General features: G+C 40.8%; 1 protein-coding gene and 1 long non-coding RNA gene across 15 annotated transcripts in view; one reads left to right on the forward strand and one right to left on the reverse strand.

Moving 5' to 3' along the window:
- CSPP1 (centrosome and spindle pole associated protein 1) overlaps positions 1–18830 on the reverse strand; it is a 112221-nt gene that overhangs the window by 92869 nt on the left and 522 nt on the right. For 10 of the 14 annotated variants that reach the window (XM_044928713.2, XM_044928709.2, XM_044928715.2 and 7 more), the window contains exons 1-3: positions 17021–17205; positions 2769–2877; positions 759–858 (exon numbers count right to left, since the gene is read on the reverse strand). In XM_044928713.2, the coding sequence (XP_044784648.2) occupies positions 759–858; positions 2769–2867 (199 nt within the window). In that variant the 5' untranslated portion in view covers positions 2868–2877; positions 17021–17205. Of the gene's footprint in view, positions 1–758; positions 859–2768; positions 2878–9032; positions 9052–17020; positions 17834–18830 lie in introns of those variants that run through there. The other 4 variants (XM_045162807.1, XM_044928710.2, XM_044928708.2 and 1 more) reach the window with 4 other exon arrangements.
- Positions 16766–17826, forward strand: LOC123329484. The gene is made up of 2 exons (XR_006544974.2): positions 16766–16900; positions 17761–17826. It is a non-coding gene; the product is annotated as an uncharacterized LOC123329484 (long non-coding RNA).

Below are 18830 nucleotides of genomic sequence, written 5' to 3' on the forward strand. Positions count from 1 at the left end.
TCACTTTGAGCTGTTTTTCTAGTAGAGATAGAGAGCCCACTAAACTATTCAGCAGTCTTTTGGCCAACATCCCCATGTACTCCTAGCAGAATACAAATGCAAAGCAACTAACAACTTAGGAGTATACTCATGGCCATGAAAAGTCATCCACATGAGAAATGCTTTAACCAAATGGATTAATCATATTTGACTTCTTTAATGTGAAAAAGGTTCAGTTATCATCAGTAATTCACAAGGTAATTTTTAAATATTCATATATTTTCTTTAAAAAAAAAAAAAAATACACCTACCAAAAAGCTAAAATGAGGTAGTATCCCAAATATTTTCACACCAAACCATAATCAAAGACTCAATATAGCTAAATATTAACTTATTTACAATTTCAAAATAGTCATCAGTAATATTTTCTATCTTTTAAGCATAGTTCTTTGATTTTTAAATAAAAGCAAGCCTACCATTATTATTCAACAGTTAACACACTTTCTCACACAATTTCCATTCAAATTTTTCAATTATGATACATACTTATGGCTATGATTTCCGTAAATCATAACCAAGACAATTAACAGTTACAGTGAGAACAAGTTTCTCAGTATACATTATATTTCATATATAGACCACACTGTCACATATAAGATTCCAGAAAGGAAGGAGTTACTAGAATTCAAAAATTGTCTTTTTTTCTGACGAGACAAAGCTCCTTCATGACAGCCTGCTAAGAATATCTTAAATTCAGTTTAGCACACCTAAAGACATACCTAAAGAACGCCTTGTCTGTTGACTGTTAGGTGGTATGTTTTCCTTAGCCATGGAGATTAATATTTTACTGTTTTCAGAAAGCTTCTCTGATGCTTTTCCCTGAAAGAGACATAATATTTACAAAAGCAGTGGGGGAAAAAAAAATTCCAAAAATGTACAATTAATTTCAGTATGTTTAAAACAAAATTTAAGTGTAAGGTTTGAGGAATTACTCAAAGGTATTTATTAGTGCTGCAATGTTCTATTATTTAGCTCACTGATTTATCAACAAATATTCACTGAGTTCCCACCAGATATTGTCCTAGGCATCAAAAACAGGTAAGTGAAGAAATACTAAAGGATCTCTGCCATCACAGAGCTTATAAACTACTGTGATAACAAACAATAAACACAACACACAATTAGATTATGTTATATGTAGTGAGTGATACAGAGGAGAAACAGAAAAAAAAAAAAAGAGAACAACTGTAAGGAGGCCCAGAAATGATAACGGAGGAACTGCAAGGCCTGAATGAATAGGTGATACTTGACCTAAAGACTTGAAGATTATTATCTATCTGCTATAGTATTAGAAATCATAATGCTGCTGCTTAAGTTGCTTCAGTCGTGTCCAACTCTGTGCAACCCCATAGATGGCAGCCCACCAGGCTCACGCTGTCCCTGGAATTCTCCAGGCAAGAACACTGGAGTGGGTAGAAATCATAATAAAGCTATATTTAAAGCTATCTAATAACTCCCTCCTAAACCTGTCAGTCCTGAGTACTAAAGAATGGTTAAGGGCATAAAATGTGGAGCTGGACACATGAATCCAATCTTGTACGTGCCTGCACGATTTACTTAACCCCGTAAGCCTCATTTTTGGAATCTGTAAAACAGACAAAAATTCTGCCTACTTCACTGGGATTTTATGATTAAATGCTATCATACATATAAAGTCCTTGGCACAGCTCCTTGTACATGGCAAGTACTATGGAAGGAAAGATAGTTAAGAGAATAAACACTGGATTCAGGTTGCCAGGGGTCAAAGCCTAGTTCTACTATTCTGTCACCTAAGTTTCATACTTAACGTCACTATGTACCAGTTTACTCGTTTGGAAAATGACAACAGTACTTATCTCATAGATTCATGATGTGAAGTATCAGTGTAACCGCTAAAGACTTTATGCCTCATCCATAGTTAGCACACAATAAATGTTAGCTATATGAATAAAATTATTTTATAATTATGGTGTCCATGTTATTTATCATTTCCACCAGGATACCTTTGTCCAGGGCAAATGCTAAACCAGATGAGACACTGGGACAACAAGAAAATCAAGACTGTCTTGGGCAAGTCATTATATCTGATTCCTCTAATTAGGATGACCCATATGGCATAGATTAAGATACATACTGTTTCTTATTACACACACTGAGCCCATGGGAGAAAGCATCACATCTGTCTAGACCATGGCTATATTCTCTGAGCCCAGCACAGTACTCAGCAGTCTCAATAAATATCAAAGCTAGAAAAGTTTTAAGAAGGCTTTTTCAGACACTGCTTTCAGAAACATTTTAACAAATTTATATTCTGAAAAGTAAATACACAAAAGAAACTATCCTTATAAATTCATTTTTTTAGATTTCAAAAATGTTTAAGATACTGATTCATTAAAAAAATGAATTATTCTCACAAAGAATATAAGAAATTGCTTTTACATCTATTTATAGTCTGAAAATTCCTTGCATTAGAACTAGTCTCCTAATCATGTTAGAAAGCACATAAATTATTAATTAAAACGCCAATAAGAGAGAAGAGAAACTGTGAGGTACAAAACACCACAGAAGAAAAACTGCATTCAAAATTACTGAAATTTTATCCAGGTTCAGGGTCTCAGAACAACAGCACAGTTAAACTAAAATATGAAACAGAAGCTTCTCACTCCCAGAAGAAGAAATTTTGCATTTAAAGAAGGTAATCTTCAGAGACAATTTAATGAAACACATTAGAAGAAAATGATTAACTTTACCTTCATTTCCATGTACGGTGGATCACTTTCCAATTCTGCTTTGTCTCTGGCCAATTTGGCTTTTCGCTCTTCAATAAATTCATCCAAATTATCAGCCATTTTGAAGATACTAAAAATAAAAAAAAATTTTTTTAATAAATTTTTAGGGCTTCCCTGGTGGCCTAGTCGTAAAGAATCCGACTGCCAGTGTAGGAGCCATGGGTTCAATCCCTGATACGGGAAGATTTCACATGCCCTGGAGTAACTAAGCCTGTGTACAACCACTGAGCCTGTACTCTAGAGCCTGGAAGCCACAACTAACAAGGCCATACACCCTAGAGCCCATGCTCCACAACAAGAGGAGCCACCACAGTGAGAAGCCCAAGCACCTGAGCTAAAGAGCAGCCCCCACTCTCTGCAACTAGAGAAAAGCCTGCACAGCAACGTAGACCCAGCACAGCCAAAAATTAAATTATCTTTTAAAAAAGATCACAGTCTAAATATTTAAAAACCCTTCAGTGAGCATAGCTATACCAGAATATCTTTAGCCTAATTATTAACATGCAGGTTTAGTCTACATTTAGTACTCAGTGTCAGTTATCAAATCGATAACAAGCTTGAATGAAATTTGCCTACCAGCTTTCAATCTCAACTCCCCCCAAAACCTACAACATACTTTAAAATATCAGAAAAGAAATAAAAAGGAAAATGAACAACTACCACCACCACATCAGAAAAAAAACCTTTGAGCCTTAAATCAAAACACTTTTATTAAAATTTATTTTAACCATTTGGAGATAATTCTGAACTTACAAAAAAGTTACAATAGGAATAGTACAGAGAATACCGTATATTATTTATCCATTCTCTGTTGCTTAAGATTTTGTACCTCTTGCTTTACCTTTGTGCACACAAGTTTGTCCTCTTTACACATTTTTTTCTAAAGTTATTCACAGCATGAATTACATATATCAGCGCTCTTTATCCCTAAACGTTTCAGTGTGTATTAAGAATTATTTTCTTACATAACCTCAACATACTTGTCAACCTCAATAACATTCTTTAATCTATTGTCCATGTTCCAACATTGTCACCTGACCTAATACTATCCTCTACACCATATTTTTCTCTCTCTTCCATCTAGGATCCAGTCTAGGTTAGGTATAGCATTTCACTGTTATGTCTCTTTACCCATCACTTTGGAACATTTCCACAACCTTACTTTTGTTAATGACACCAATATTTTGTAATACAGCCCACCCACCACCTACTCTTTTAACAGAACAGTCCTTATTTGGAGTTTGCCTAATGTTTCTTTGTGACTAAATTCAGGTTATGCATCATCAGAAAGAATATTACATAGGTGATGTGTCCTAAAGGTATCAACAATGATGGACACACATTCACCTGCTCTTTACTAGTGATGTTACTTTTTATCACATGGTGGTCAAGACTAATCTCTGCACTACTGTTTCCTTGTAAGTAATAAGCAGTCTATAAAACAGTATTTTTACACCATGCAAATATTCTGCTCCTGAACAAAATTCCAAGATTTAGCATCAACTGGTGATTCTTAATTGATCTAATCTTTATTCCTGATGCCTGCAAAATGCTAATTTCCAAATTTTATCACTCCCTGCATATATATTTATCAGTTGCCATTGATTTATTTTTCAGTTTATTGTTAAGACTTCATGAAATTTTTTTTTCTGTTAAGTCCTGGATTTTTTAAATCCAAAGTTGTTGGTTTTCTTAAGGAATAACTTACATCCCACACAACTCAGTCATTTAAGTGAACAGAAGTTTTAGTAAATCCACACAGTAGTACAATTATCACCACAGTCATACTTTATAATGCTTCCATCACCCCAAAAAAGTTCTCTCATGCCCCTTTGCAGTCAATCCTCACTCCCACCCCTGACTTGGGCAGCAAAGATCTGTTTTCTGTCTAATTTTCCCTAATCTGGAAATTTCATATAGATGTCTTTTTTATATGGTTTCTTTCACTTAATGTAATGTTTCCAAGATTCATCCTTATAATTGCATCTATCAGTAAGTAGTTTTTTGTTTTTTTTTTTTTACTACTGTGTGTGTTCAGTCACTCAATTGTGTCCAACTCTCTGCAACCCTATGAACTGTGTGGCCCGACAAGCTCCTCTGTACATGGGATTTCTCAGGCAAGAATACTGGAGTCAGTTGCCATTTCCTCCTCCAGGGGATCTTCCCAACCCAGGGATCGAACCCACGTCTCCTGTGTCTCCTGGATGGCAGGCAGATAGCATCAAATTATATGGAAATGTTTTCTATCTATTCATACCTTGCTAGACATTTGAGTTGTTTCCATTTGAAAGCTTGCTTAAGAATAATGCTGCTATGAATATTTGTATAGAGGCTTTTATGTGTTTTCAACTCTGTTCTATAAATACCTAGGAGCAGAACTGCTGAGTCATCTGTAACTCTGTTTTAACATTTTGACAAACTGTTCCCCTCATTCCAACCAGCAATGTATGAGAGTTGTAATTGCTATATATCCTCGCTAACGCTTGGTACGTTCAGTCTTTTCGACAGTCATTCTAGTGGATATGTTGGGCTCCCCTGGTGGCTCAGCTGGTAAAGAATTTGAAATGCAGGAGACCCAGGTTCCATTCCTGGGTTGGGAAGATCCCCTAGAGAAGGGAACAGCTACCCACTCCAGTATTCTGGCCTGGATAATTCCATGAACTATATAGTCCATGGGATCACAAAGAGTCGCACACAACTGAACGACTTTCACTTCACTAGTGGGTATGTTAAAGTTTCTCATTGTGGCTTTAATTTGCATTTCTCTAATGACTATGACGGAGAAGGCAATGGCACCCCACTCCAGTACTCTTGCCTGGAAAATCCCATGGATGGAGGAGTCTGGTAGGCAGCGTTCCATGGGGTCGCTAAGAGTCGGACACGACTGAGCAACTTCACTTTAAATTTTCACTTTCATGCATTGGAGAAGGAAATGGCAACCCACTCCAGTGTTCTTGCCTGGAGAATCCCAGGGACAGGAGAGCCTGGTGGGCTGACGTCTATGGGGTCGCACAGAGTCGGACACGACTGAAGCGACTTAGCAGCAGCAATGACTATGATGTTGAACATCTTTTCACGTCTTTATTCACATATCCATATATATAACCATTGGCCCAAAGTCTTCAAATCTTCAGGCCCATTTTTAAAATGAAATTGTTTTCTTATTGAGATGCAAGAAACAAACAAAAAAAACTTTTATATAAGCTAGATAGAAGTCCTTCATCAAACACCTTTTGTAAATATTTCCTTCCAGTCCACAGTTTGTTTTCAAATTTTCTTAATGTCTTCTTTTTTTTAATACTTTGTTTTTTACAGCAGTTTTAGGTTCACAGCAAAATGGAGCATAAGGTACAGGTTTCCCTTATATCCTCTGCCCTGACTCATGTAGTCTCTCATGCATTATCAATATCTTCTACAAGAATGGCACATGTTACAACTGATGACTCTCTACTGACACATCATACCACCTTCAGTCCACAGTTTATATCAGGGTTCATTCTTGGTGCTGTGCATTCTATGGGTCTGGACACATGTATAATGATATGGATCTACTTTTACTGTATCATACAGAGTAGTTTCACTGCCCGAAAAGTACTCTGTATTCCACCTTTTCATTTCTCCCTCCCCTCCAGCCACTGTCAATCGCTGATCTTTTTACTGTCTCCATAGTTCTGCCTTTTCCAGAATGTCATATGGTTGTAAACACACAGTATGTAGCCTATTCAAATTGGCTTCCTTCACTTTCTATTACATACTACTAAGGTTTTTCATTGACTTTTCATGGCTTTTTAGCTCATTTCTTTATAGCACTGAAATTATTCCAGTGTCAGGATGTACCAGTTTTATCCATTCCTTCACCCCACACTGAAGGCTAGCATGGTTGCTTTTAGATTTTGACAATTATAAATAAAGCAGCTATGAACATGTGCAGTCATGTGTTCCAACCAGCAAACATTTTTAAATTTTATGAAGTCTAATTTATCTATTTATCATCAATTTTTAATCAAATGTTTGTGCCTTTTGTATCGGATGTAAGAAACTTTTGCCTAACCTGAGATCACAAATATTTTCTTCTATGTTTCCAAATCCTAAAAGATGATGCTGTTAAAGTGCTGCACTCAGTATGCCAGCACTCAGTATGCCAGCAAATTTGGAAAACTCAGAATGGCCACAGGACTAGAAAGGTCAGTCTTCACTCCAACCCCAAAGAAAGGCAATACCAAAGAATGTTCAAATTACTTTACAACTGCACTCATTTCACATGTTAGAAAGATTATGCTCAAAATCCTTCAAGCTAGGTTTCAACAGTACATGAATGGAGAACTTTTACAGATGTACAAGCCGGATTTAGGAAAGGCAGAGAAACGAGAAACCAAATTGCCAATATATGCTGAATCATAGAAAAATCAAAGGAATTCCAAAAAACATCTACTCTGCTTCATTGACTATACTAAAGCCTTTGACTGTGTGGATCACAACAAAGTATGGAATATTCTTAAAGAGACGGGAATACCAGACCACCTTACTTGACACCTGAGAAATCTGTATGCAGGTCAAGAAGCAACAGGGAAGCCTGGCGTGCAGCAATTCATGGGGTCACAAAGAGTCAGACACGACTTAGCAACTGAACAACAATGTTTTCTTTTAGAAGTTTTATAACCACCTCTCTTACATGCATTATTTCTTACATCTTATACCCATGATCCATTTCAAATGTTTAAGGTCAGGGTCATCAATGTTCAATTGTCTGCATCTGGATATAAATTCCAGCACCAGTTTTTGAAAAAACTATCTTTTTCTCACTGAAACTAATTTATTTTAAAATAAATCCTTGAAAAATCCACAAAAATTAATGACTAATTCAATGTGTGGCAAGAAAGGAGCCAGTGCTAACCGAAGTTTTAAGTCCTGGAAACTAAACATTAATAGACTCCTGGACAGAAATAAGTCAGAAGAAGCTGGGTAGTTTGGCAAGGTTTGGTTTCACTGTGTTAAGTTACAGTTAGTCACCGATGACGACCAACTAGCTGACGGAAATTTCCAACAGATTCAAGAGGACCACATTAGAAATCTTTGTTTAAAAGTTAATAATTTTAAAGATAATAGTTGAAGATCTGAAAAATTAAGGCAGACAGGGACAAAAGATGATCCAGAACTAAATGATACGAATGTTCATTTGAGGTGGTAACAGAAGAATTGAAGCTGGGGTATGTGGTGGGGGGGAGTATAAAGAAGGAATTAAAAGAGGATACAAAGCAAAACCCAGTCAATGTAATTTACAGAAGAAAAAAAATGAGAAAAAAAGTAGTAAACAATATTAAATCCAAGAGAGCTAAAGAAAAAGGCATCCACAAAATGTAATGTTTGGAAAGTGGAAGTCACTCAGTCGTGTCCAACTCTTTGCGACCCCAAGCACTGTACAGTCCATGGAATTCTCCAGTCCATGGAATTCTGAGTGGGTAGCTTTTCCCTTCTCCAGGGGATCTTCCCAACCCAGGGATGGAACCCAGGTCTCCCACATTGCAGACAGATTCTTTACCAGCTCAGCCACCAGGGAAGCCCTTAATGTTTGGAGGACAATAATAATTTGAAAAAATGTAGAAAATCAAGTTTTACCTAAAAGAAGTATGTTGAAACTTATATTACTACAGTTAAGTAGTACATAATGTGAACTTCATTTTATTATTTACTTCCAAAAAGAACACTGATTTTAAAATGTGGCCTTAGCAAAATATATTGCAAACCAAGAAGAGTTAAGTGCAGTTTTTCACAAAAGAGCTTTTCCTAATAAAAATTCAAAACAGTTCAACAGCAAAGAGTAGTTTCAAGTGAAAAAGTCACTTTTTAAAACCTCCTAGTTTTCCTAAGTATTTTATGTCTGAAAAAAATAAAAGATAATGATGGGATAACACATACATAATAATATAATTTGCTATAGAATTTTATAAAGAATTTAAGCAGAAATGTCTTTAAATCTAAAAACAAAAACCGTTTTACAGGCCTCTTTCACTCTGTTAAAGAGTTAATTAAGGTCTGTTAATAATTATCAGTTTAACATGCTCATTTCTTAATTCTAACCAGACTTTGAATTTATAAATAAGTGGATTTCTCTTTATTACAATAACTTAACATCAATTATAAATTCTAGAACTGATTTCACTGAACAGCTATCATAGCAATAAACATTTTTTAAGCAATGGTAGTGAGCATAAAATATATCAATACCTTAGCTGGGACTTTCTCGGTGGTCCAGTGGCTAAGACTCAGCCCTCCCAATGCAGGAGGCTCAGGTTCAGTCTCTGATCAGGAAATTAGATTCCACTTGCTGCAACTAATTAAGAGTTCACATGCCCCAACTAAGACAAGGCGCAGCCAAAATAAATAAATAAATAATTTTTTTTAAAAGATGCCATAGTTAAAATATAAAATTTAGCAGATATAAGTACATGTTTAATTATCTCTAATTTTGCCCTGCTGTCTAACGTGATTAGAGTATAACATCTCAAATACTAAATCAAAGAGTCAAAAATACTAATAAGCTTTCTTCTGGTAATACCCTCCAAAGAACACCAGGCACATTACAATAGTTAAACTAGCTGGGTTTATTACTCATCAAATTGAAGGATGTCAACGCCACCATGGGGAACTCTGGAGTATCTTATTAAGAAGGTGTTAACAATTATACAGTGGAAGTAAGAAATAGATTTAAGGGACTAGATCTGATAGAGTGCCTGATGAACTATGGACGGAGGTTCATGACACTGTACAGGAGACAGGGAGCAAGACCATCCCCATGGAAAAGAAATGCAAAAAAGCAAAATGGCTGTCTGAGGAGGCCTTACAAATAGCTGTGAAAAGCAAAGGAGAAAAGGAAAGATATACCCATCTGAATGGAGAGTTCCAAGAACAGCAAGGAGAGGTAAGAAAGCCTTCCTCAGTGATCAGTGCAAAGAAATAGAGGAAAACAATAGAATGGGAAATACTAGAGATCTCTTCAAGAAATCAGAGATACCAAGGGACCATTTCATGCAAAGATGGGCTCAATAAAGGACAGAAATGGTATGGACCTAACAGAAGCAGAAGATATTAAGAGGTGGCAAGAATACACAGAACTGTACAAAAAAGAGCATCACGACCCAGATAATCATGATGGTGTGATCACTCACCTAGAGCCAGACATCCTGGAATGTGAAGTCAAGTGGGCCTTAGGAAACATCACTATGAACAAAGCTAGTGGAGGTGATGGAATTCCAGTTGAACTATTTCAAATCATAAAAGATGATGCTGTGAAAGTGCTGCACTCAATATGCCAGCAAATTTGGAAAACTCAGCAGTAGCCACAGGACTGGAAAAGGTCAGTTTTCATTCCAATCCCAAAGAAAGGCAATGCCAAAGAATGCTCAAACTGCTGCACATTTGCACTCATCTCACACACTAGTAAAGTAATGCTCAAAATTCTCCAAGCCAGAATTCAACAGTACATGAACCATGAACTTCCAGGTGTTCCAGCTGGTTTTAGAAAAGGCAGAGGAACCAGAGATCAAATTGCCAACATCCACTGGATCATTGAAAAAGCAAGAGTTCCAGAAAAGCATCTACATCTGCTTTATTGACTATGCCAAAGCCTTTGACTGTGTGGATCACAATAAACTGTGGGAAATTCTGAAAGAGATGGGAATACCAGGGACCACCTGACCTGTCTCTTGAGAAATCTGTGTGCAGGTCAGGAAGCAACAGTTAGAACTGGACATGGAACAACAGACTGGTTCCAAATAGGAAAAGGAGTACATCAAGGCTGTATATTGTCACTGTGCTTATTTAACTTCTATGCAGAGTACATCATGAGAAACGCTGGGCTGGATGAAACACTAGCTGGAATCAAGATTGCCAGGAGAAACATCAATAACCTCAGATACGCAGATGACACCATCCTTTTGGCAGAAAGTGAAGAAGAACTAAAGAGCCTCTTGATGAAAGTGAAAGACGAGAGTGAAAAAGTTGGCTTAAAGCTCAATATTCAGAAAACAAAGATCATGGCATCTGGTCTGATCACTTCATGGGAAATAGATGGGGAAACAGTGGAAACAGTGAGAGACTTTATTTTTTGGGGCTCCAAAATCACTGCAGATGGTGACTGCAGCCATGAAATTAAAAGACATTTACTCCTTGGAAGAAAAGTTATGACCAACCTAGACAGCATATTAAAAAGCAGAGACGTTACTTTGCCAACAAAGGTCAGTCTAGTCAAAGATATGGTTTTTCCAGTGGTCATGTATGGATGTGAGAGTTGGACTATAAAGAAAGCTGAGAGCCGAAGAATTGATGCTTTTGAACTGTGGTGTTGGGGAAGACTCTTGAAGAGTCCCTTGGACTGCAAGGAGATTCAACCAGTCCATCCTAAAGGAGATCAGTCCTGGGTGTTCATTGAAAAGACTGAGGCTGAAGCTGAAACTCCAATACTTTGGCCACCTGATACGAAGAACTAACACATTTCAAAAGATCCTGCTGCTGGGAAAGATTGAAGGCAGGCGGAGAAGGGGATGACAGAGGATAAGATAGTTGGATGGTATCACTGACTTAACAGACATGAGTTCGGGTAAACTCCTGGAGTTGGTGATGGACAGGGAGGCCTGGCGTGCTGCAGTCCATGGGGTCGCAGAGAGTAGGACACGACTGAGGGACTAAAGTAAAGAAAGACTCATAGGCTGGGCTTGTATTAGTTGATTTGGGGGAGGGCTTAAGGAAGGCTTAGTGGTAAAGAATCCACCCACCTCTTTCTTGTAGGAGATGCAAGAGATACGGGTTTGATCCCTGGGTCGGGAAGATCCCCTGGAGGAGGAAATGGCAACCCACTCCAGTACTCTTGCCTGGGAAATTCCATGGGCAGAAGAACCTGGCAGGTTACAGTCTATGGAGGCACAAAGAGTCAGACACGACTGAGCACACACTAACTAGCTAGCTTAAGGAAGCAGAGCTTTGCTCAGGACTAAATGCTGTCAGGCTGCTGCTGCTGCTGCTAAGTCGCTTCAGTTGTGTCCAACTCTGTGCGACCCCATAGACGGCAGCCCACCAGGCTCCCCCGTCCCTGGGATTCTCCAGGCAAGAACACTGGAGTAGGTTGCCATTTTCTTCTCCAATATGTGAAAGTAAAGTCACTCAGTCGAGTCCGACTCCTAGCGACCCCATGGACTTTGGCCTACCAGGCTCCTCCGTCCATGGGATTCTCCAGGCAAGAGTACTGGAGTGGGTTGCCATTGCCTTCTCTGTGCTGTCAGGAAGTGAGCATAATTCTATGCTTGGACATCTTAGTAAATCTCACCCACAGGGAGGCTAAAGATGTAACTAGTAGAGCAGCAGCAGCTCCTGCTGCTGCTGCTAAGTCGCTTCAGTCGTGTCCGACTCTGTGCGACCCCATGGACTGCAGCCCACCAGGCTTCTCCATCCATGGGATTCTCCAGGCAAGAACACTGGAGTGGGTTGCCATTTCCTTCTCCAATGCATGAAACTGGAAAGTGAAAGTGAAGTCGCTCAGTCGTGTCCGACTCTTAGCGACCCTGTGGACTGCAGCCTATCAGGCTCCTCCATCCATGGGATTTTCCAGGCAAAAGTACTGGAGTGGGGTGCCATTGCCTTCTCCAGAGCAGCAGCAATCATTACCAACTGGGCGTTAGTTATTTTGTGGCTGGGACAACACTCTTGTTTCATCTGTGTTTGGACATGACGGTGGAGTACTACTGTTTTTCGCTTGCTCTACCATGGACACAGAGCAGCTCTGTCTGATATTGATGTTCTGTGCAACTGCTTCAACAGAAGAACACCAAGTCTAAGCAATATTGTCAGGCCAGTTTCTAGCAACACCAAGCCCTTGGTTACATGCCGGCCTCTAGCTGTCATAGCCATTTTTCTCCTTCTCACTCCTAAAAACATGTGACAACTTACATAAAACATATTTCAACTAAAAATTTATTGAAGAATTACTTAATGAATCACAGAGACTGAATTAATGGATACAGTCTAAGTACAAAATTAAGTAAAAAAGGTTTACAATTTTGAGATTAAGTTAAAAGGAATATCAACCTAAGGAAATCTAAATGGGATTCTTCATTCTTCCTTCACTCTACAATGTAATATCGTTCATACTTTTCCCAAGATATTACCAGTTTTTCTTCCCAGTAGCTGTATATATAGTATGTATATGATAAACAGTTTTCAGAAAATCAGTTTAAGTGAAAGACATGGATTTGAAACCAATTCTATATGTGATTGACCTCAATGTGTTCCTTAATTTCTCTGTTCCTCTGTTTCCTCACCTGTAAAGTGGAACTACCTACTCCAGGGGTTGCTATGAAGAAAAAATGAAATGATTCAGTACATACAAACTGTATGGTACCCTTGTCACATAGACATCAATAACCAGGGACTTCCCTGGTGGTCCAGTGACTGAGAATCCGCCCTGCAATGCAGGGGGACTTGGGTTTCATCCCTGGTTGAGGAACTAAGATTCCACATGCTGTGAAGCAACTAAGCCTGCGTAGTGCAACTACTGAACCCATGTGCTCCAGAGCCTGCATGCCACAACTAGAGAGTGTACAGGCACCCCAACAAAAGATTTCATATGACTCTAAAAGATTCTGCATGTCACAAGTAAGACCTGACACAGCCTAATTAAAATAAATCAATAAATCACAACTGTTTTATTAATTCTCATTGTATCTTCATAGTCTTTGTATACATGTATCAGTACTCATCCAAAGTATACTGGGATTTATATCACCAACAAAGGATACTTATTTATCATAATCCAAATCAATATCTTTAAATTTTAAACATAGGCCCTTCATGCTTATTATATAGATAGTAATATAAGCTGACCAGAAACATATTCATTCTGAAAAACCTGAGTCAATCCAAAAAACAGAGAAACCAGAAAGAACTGAGTATGCCTGATGCCTTCTCCCAATCTCATAACCACAAAAGGAAGGGAAAATATTGTTCCCATCCTTTCTCTCTCTGGTGAAGTGCAAATTTCCACCCTTCTATGGAAGTATTAGGAAGGGAAAGTAACTCCCACCCCAAAGGAGGACATTGCTCTAGATGCTAGGGGAATGAAAAGTGTAATATATGATCCTTGCCCTCAAATTTGGGGACATTATGTCCCCTGGCACACTGGCTCACAGTCTAGCCAGACTGAGGTTGATGTGAGGTACCCATCCATAAAGGATCCAATAGTGGTATCAAGAAAACAATCTGAATATGTCTGGAATTCAGAGTAGAGTCCATGTTAGTAAAAAAGGGTTAGTAGTTTTTTAAATGATTTTTAAAGCTATAAAAGAAGAGGCTGTCAGGAAAAAAAGAGACCCTAGGCAATGGCACCCCACTCCAGTACTTTTGCCTGGAAAATCCCATGGACGGGGGAGCCTGGTGGGCTGCAGTCCATGGGGTAGCTAAGAGTCAGACACAACTGAGTGACTTCACTTTCACTTTTCACTTTCATGCATTGGAGAAGGAAATGGCAACCCACTCCAGTGTTCTTGCCTGGAGAATCCCAGGGATGGGGGAGCCTGGTGGGCTGCCGTCTATGGGGTTGCACAGAGTCGGACACGACTGAAGTGACTTAGCAGCAGTGCAAGAGAACAGAATAGCAGGGAGTGATTATATATGGGTGTGGGGTGCAGCGGGGAGCCTGTGAAAAAGCCTTAGAAGATAAAAAGGGAGTTCTGAGCTGAACCAAGACAATGTTTTTCATTTCCCATCCACATGAAGATCTTTCCACCTAATGAAAGGTGCTAAATCTTTTTCTCCTGGCAGATGACATCCACATGAATGAAACTTGCGAGGGTGTATCTAAACTTTGACAAATCTCTCTAAATATTGCTAAGAAGTAAATACCATGTTACTGGAAGGAGAAAGAAAACTGAGGGTTAGGATAGAGAGAGCACACAAATTTATAAAAGCACAAAGTCTGTTAGTAACTGTTAATAATACATCATTAATGCTAAGAACAGTAACATAAATTAGATAAACTTTTGGTTATGCAAAACTTCCAAAACATTTATTCAAACACTTTTGTCTCCCACTCAGGAAAGCAATCAGAAATTAAGTCAGAAAGACGTTAAAGGATAATCTGCAATCTGCTCAAAGTCTGTAATAGTTAATCAGGTTAAGTCTAAAAACTTCATTTGAGAAATGCTGTACTCAAACCACCCTTTTTTTCCCCCCAATTTTTAAATTTATTTCAAAGTTAAACCCAAGACACACTGATTTCATAGGAAATCCACTGAGAAATATTTTTCTAGGCTGACCACCTGCTTCCCCTTAGTCTTCCCCAGCAGAGAATGTGCATGCTAATTACTTTCATTCTCAATCACTGCTGTCCCATCACTATACCAGCATCACCTGAACTGTGTGTGTGGTATTCTGAATGTTCTTAGTTATACCCTAATTTCACTAACTGCAAAAGATTTTCTGGGTTAACCTGTCACTTGAATTTTCTGGCTACTTTTGAAGATGAAGTCTAAAGAACTCTTAGATGATTCTCCAGTGGGGGGAGGGGGCAGGTGTTATTTCATAGTATAGGTATTAGCAACGGAACACCTGGAGCTGTGCTGATCCCATCTGCCATCACTAGACCACAACCTGTAAAACCAAAGAATCATTTGATGCAACAGTCAACTAAGTGACTCAAAACTGGAGGTTTAATTTAAAGAAAAAACTAGAGGGAAAAAGCAATCCTAGAGGAACTCATTCTAAGCAATCCATCATCATGCCTCTGTGTGTGTCTGTGTGTGTGGAAGGCACAACCAGATCCATTCAGTGAAAGCACCCTTTTTCAATTTATCCTATCTAAAACCACCTGCTCCCTTTCATCGGGTTATCTGTACTGCGTGCCTGGGTGCTAAGTCACTTCAGTCATGTCCGACTCTGTGCGACCCTATAAACTGCAGACCTCCAGGATCCTCTGTGCATGGGGTTCTCTAGGCAAGAATACTGGAGTGGGTTGCCAAGCCCTCCTTCAGGGGATCTTCCCAACACAGGGATCAAACCCTCGTCTCTTAGGCCTCCTGCACTGACAGGAGGGGTTCTTTACCACTTGCGCCACGTGCGAAGGAGACGCAAAATTTCATCCTTGGGGAGCACTTCAACATACACTTAACCATCAGAAAGTCAGTGCACTTCTAGCAAGAAGAAATATGCAGAAAAGAAAGCAACATTTTACGGGTTATCATAGGATTCATTTTTGCTTATGAACATGAAAAGCCATTCTTTCATGCAAAGTTGAACGCCGTCTGTGTAGGCTTTTTACAAACTCATATTGGTTACTATTAGACTCCTGCATTTCCCAAGGTGTTTGGAATCGAGGTAGTGGTTTACTATACAAATTAGTCTTCCCAGAAACCCAAGCTAAACTTCATCCTATAATCTTGAGACCCAGCTTCTCTCAAAGGATGAATCCCAGTGCTAAGTTATTGCAAACGTGATTCCAATCGCAGGTAACTATCCTAAAATCAAGGCAATTAGAAACAACAGGTTCAAGCTCAAGGAGCCCGGGGAAAACTGGGTAATAGCAGCGCCGACCTCACAGGGCTGTGGGAATCCAATTTTACTTGCAAAGCAAAGCACTGAGAAACAGCGCTGGGACACAAGCACTCAATAAACGTTAACCATTAACCAGCCCCGAGTGAAAGGAATGGTGCTTCGACAGGCACTGGCGAGCAGCAGAGAGCGGCTGACGGGGAGGGGAGGCACGACAACCGAGGCGCAGCTGGCCTCCGGACGCCGGCGCCGTGGGTGGCAGTCTCCTCGGGAAGCGTCAACGCGTTGTCAGGCAACCGGGTCTCAACAGCACCCAGGGCGGCGGCGGTGGGAGCTGCGGCCCGGAGTCCAGACCACGTAACCAAGGCACCGCCCCGGGCCGGTCTGGCGACGGCGAGACCCTCACGCACAGGGCAACCCGGGCACCGAGCACCGCCCCCAGCCACGCTGCAGCGAGACCCCAGAGAGGTCCGGGACCCCGGGGCCCGCAGCTGCTAGACACCAACCACAGCCCAGCGGCCACGAGACCCCAGTACGCAGGGAACCCCACCCCAACCCAGGTAACGCCAGGACCTTGGCCCCCAGTGAGGCCCTCAGCCGCGAACCCAGCTCCGGGACGCTCCTCAAGCCCGGCCACACCCTGACAGGCCCGCTCCCCACCGTGGCCGATGGACGCTTACTCAGCTAAGCGGTCTGGCGTCGGGGAACAGCACAGCGTTCTAGCGAGGCTCTAGCCGCGGTCCGAAGAAGCGACGGCAGTCGCCCAGCGCGGGAACGGTGTGACAAGCCACCCGGGCTCCGCCTCTCAGGCCGAGCCCTCCGCCCGCCCTTCGCCAACGGCCGGGCGTGGCCCCGCCCCACTGCGGCCGCGGGGCAGAGGCTCGCGGCCGGGGGCGCCCCCTGCCGCCCCGGAGGCCGCATGGACGCCCGGCGGTTCGCAGGGCTCTCCCGAATCTGGGCTGGGACTCCCTCCGCCTGAGACTGTTCAACTGCCAGAGTCACTTTCCAGGCTAAACTGATTCTGCCCACTTCAAACCTTCCAAGCCCTAGATCGCCTCTGTTCAGAGCCTGGGGGAGATGGGTGGGGGGAGCCTGGAGGACACAGATAGGGGAAAAGGTAGAGAAAAACTGTTGGCACACCTCTCCGGGCACTACTGCTCCCTCAGGAGTCTGGTCAATGTTTTGTCCTAGACTTTATTACTAATTTCAAAATACTCAGTTCACCCGAATACTTAGTGGCCATATATCACCACTAGAAAAGAGATCTCTCTCTGGCTTCCCAGGCCAGTGCAGCTAAGGGTCCTTTATCTGAAGTCACCTTGTATGAGGGTTTGAAAGATAATGTCAAAACCGCAGGCGGGGCTGTAGATTCCGTAATTCCTATATATTTGTCTTAACTAAATGTCAAACACCTTTCTAGGAGTAGAGAATACAACCCAGAGCAGAGTACACCCGCTTACAGTGAAAAGAAAAACTTCCAAGTAAACAAATACATTATTTCAATGTGTAACAGCTACAGAAGCACCTACAGACATTTAGATTCGTCGTGGAAGGAAGATGACTGGAGAGAGAAAGAAGTTCAGAATGATTGCATGGTAGAGCTCTTTGAACTCTTTTTAAATATTAATATGTGCTCCCAGTCAGAAAAGTAAGAGGAAAGCACTCCAGGCAACGCTGACCACTTATGCAAACTTTCAAGGTAACTAAAAGTTGAAGTTGCGGAGGTGAAACTACCCCCCGCCCCACCTCTTTTTTTCCCAGTAATATAAACACTGAGCATCTAAGGTAGGTATTAGGGATAAAACAAGGAATAGAGACACAGTCCCTGTGTTTTGGAACTTAGAATCTAGTGTGGAATGGGGGATAGGAGAAGAAAGAAGGATACCTAAAACAAATAAATGAAATAATTAAACACTGTATTAACTCTTCAGATCAGATCAGTCGCTCAGTCGTGTCCGACTCTTTGCGACCCCATGAATCGCAGCACGTCAGGCCTCCCTATCCATCACCAACTCCCGGAGTTCACTCAGACTCACGTCCATCGAGTTAGTGATGCCATCCAGCCATCTCATCCTCTGTCGTCCCCTTCTCCTCCTGCCCCCAATCCCTCCCAGCATCAGAGTCTTTTCCAATGAGTCAACTCTTCGAATGAAGTGGCCAAAGTACTGGAGTTTCAGCTTTAGCATCATTCCTTCCAAAGAAATCCCAGGGCTGATCTCCTTTAGAATGGACTGGTTGGATCTCCTTGCAGTCCAAGGGAATCTAAAGTCTTCTCCAACACCACAGTTCAAAAGCATCAATTCTTCGGTGCTCAGCCTTCTTCACAGTTCAACTCTCACATCCATACATGACCACAGGAAAAACCATAGCCTTGACTAGACGGACCTTTGTTGGCCAAGTAATGTCTCTGCTTTTGAATATGCTATCTAGGTTGGTCATAACTTTGCTTCCAAGGAGTAAGCGTCTTTTAGTTTCATGGCTGCAGTCACC

Source organism: Bubalus bubalis, chromosome 15 (assembly GCF_019923935.1).
Source record: "Bubalus bubalis isolate 160015118507 breed Murrah chromosome 15, NDDB_SH_1, whole genome shotgun sequence".
Taxonomy (NCBI): domain Eukaryota; kingdom Metazoa; phylum Chordata; class Mammalia; order Artiodactyla; family Bovidae; genus Bubalus; species Bubalus bubalis.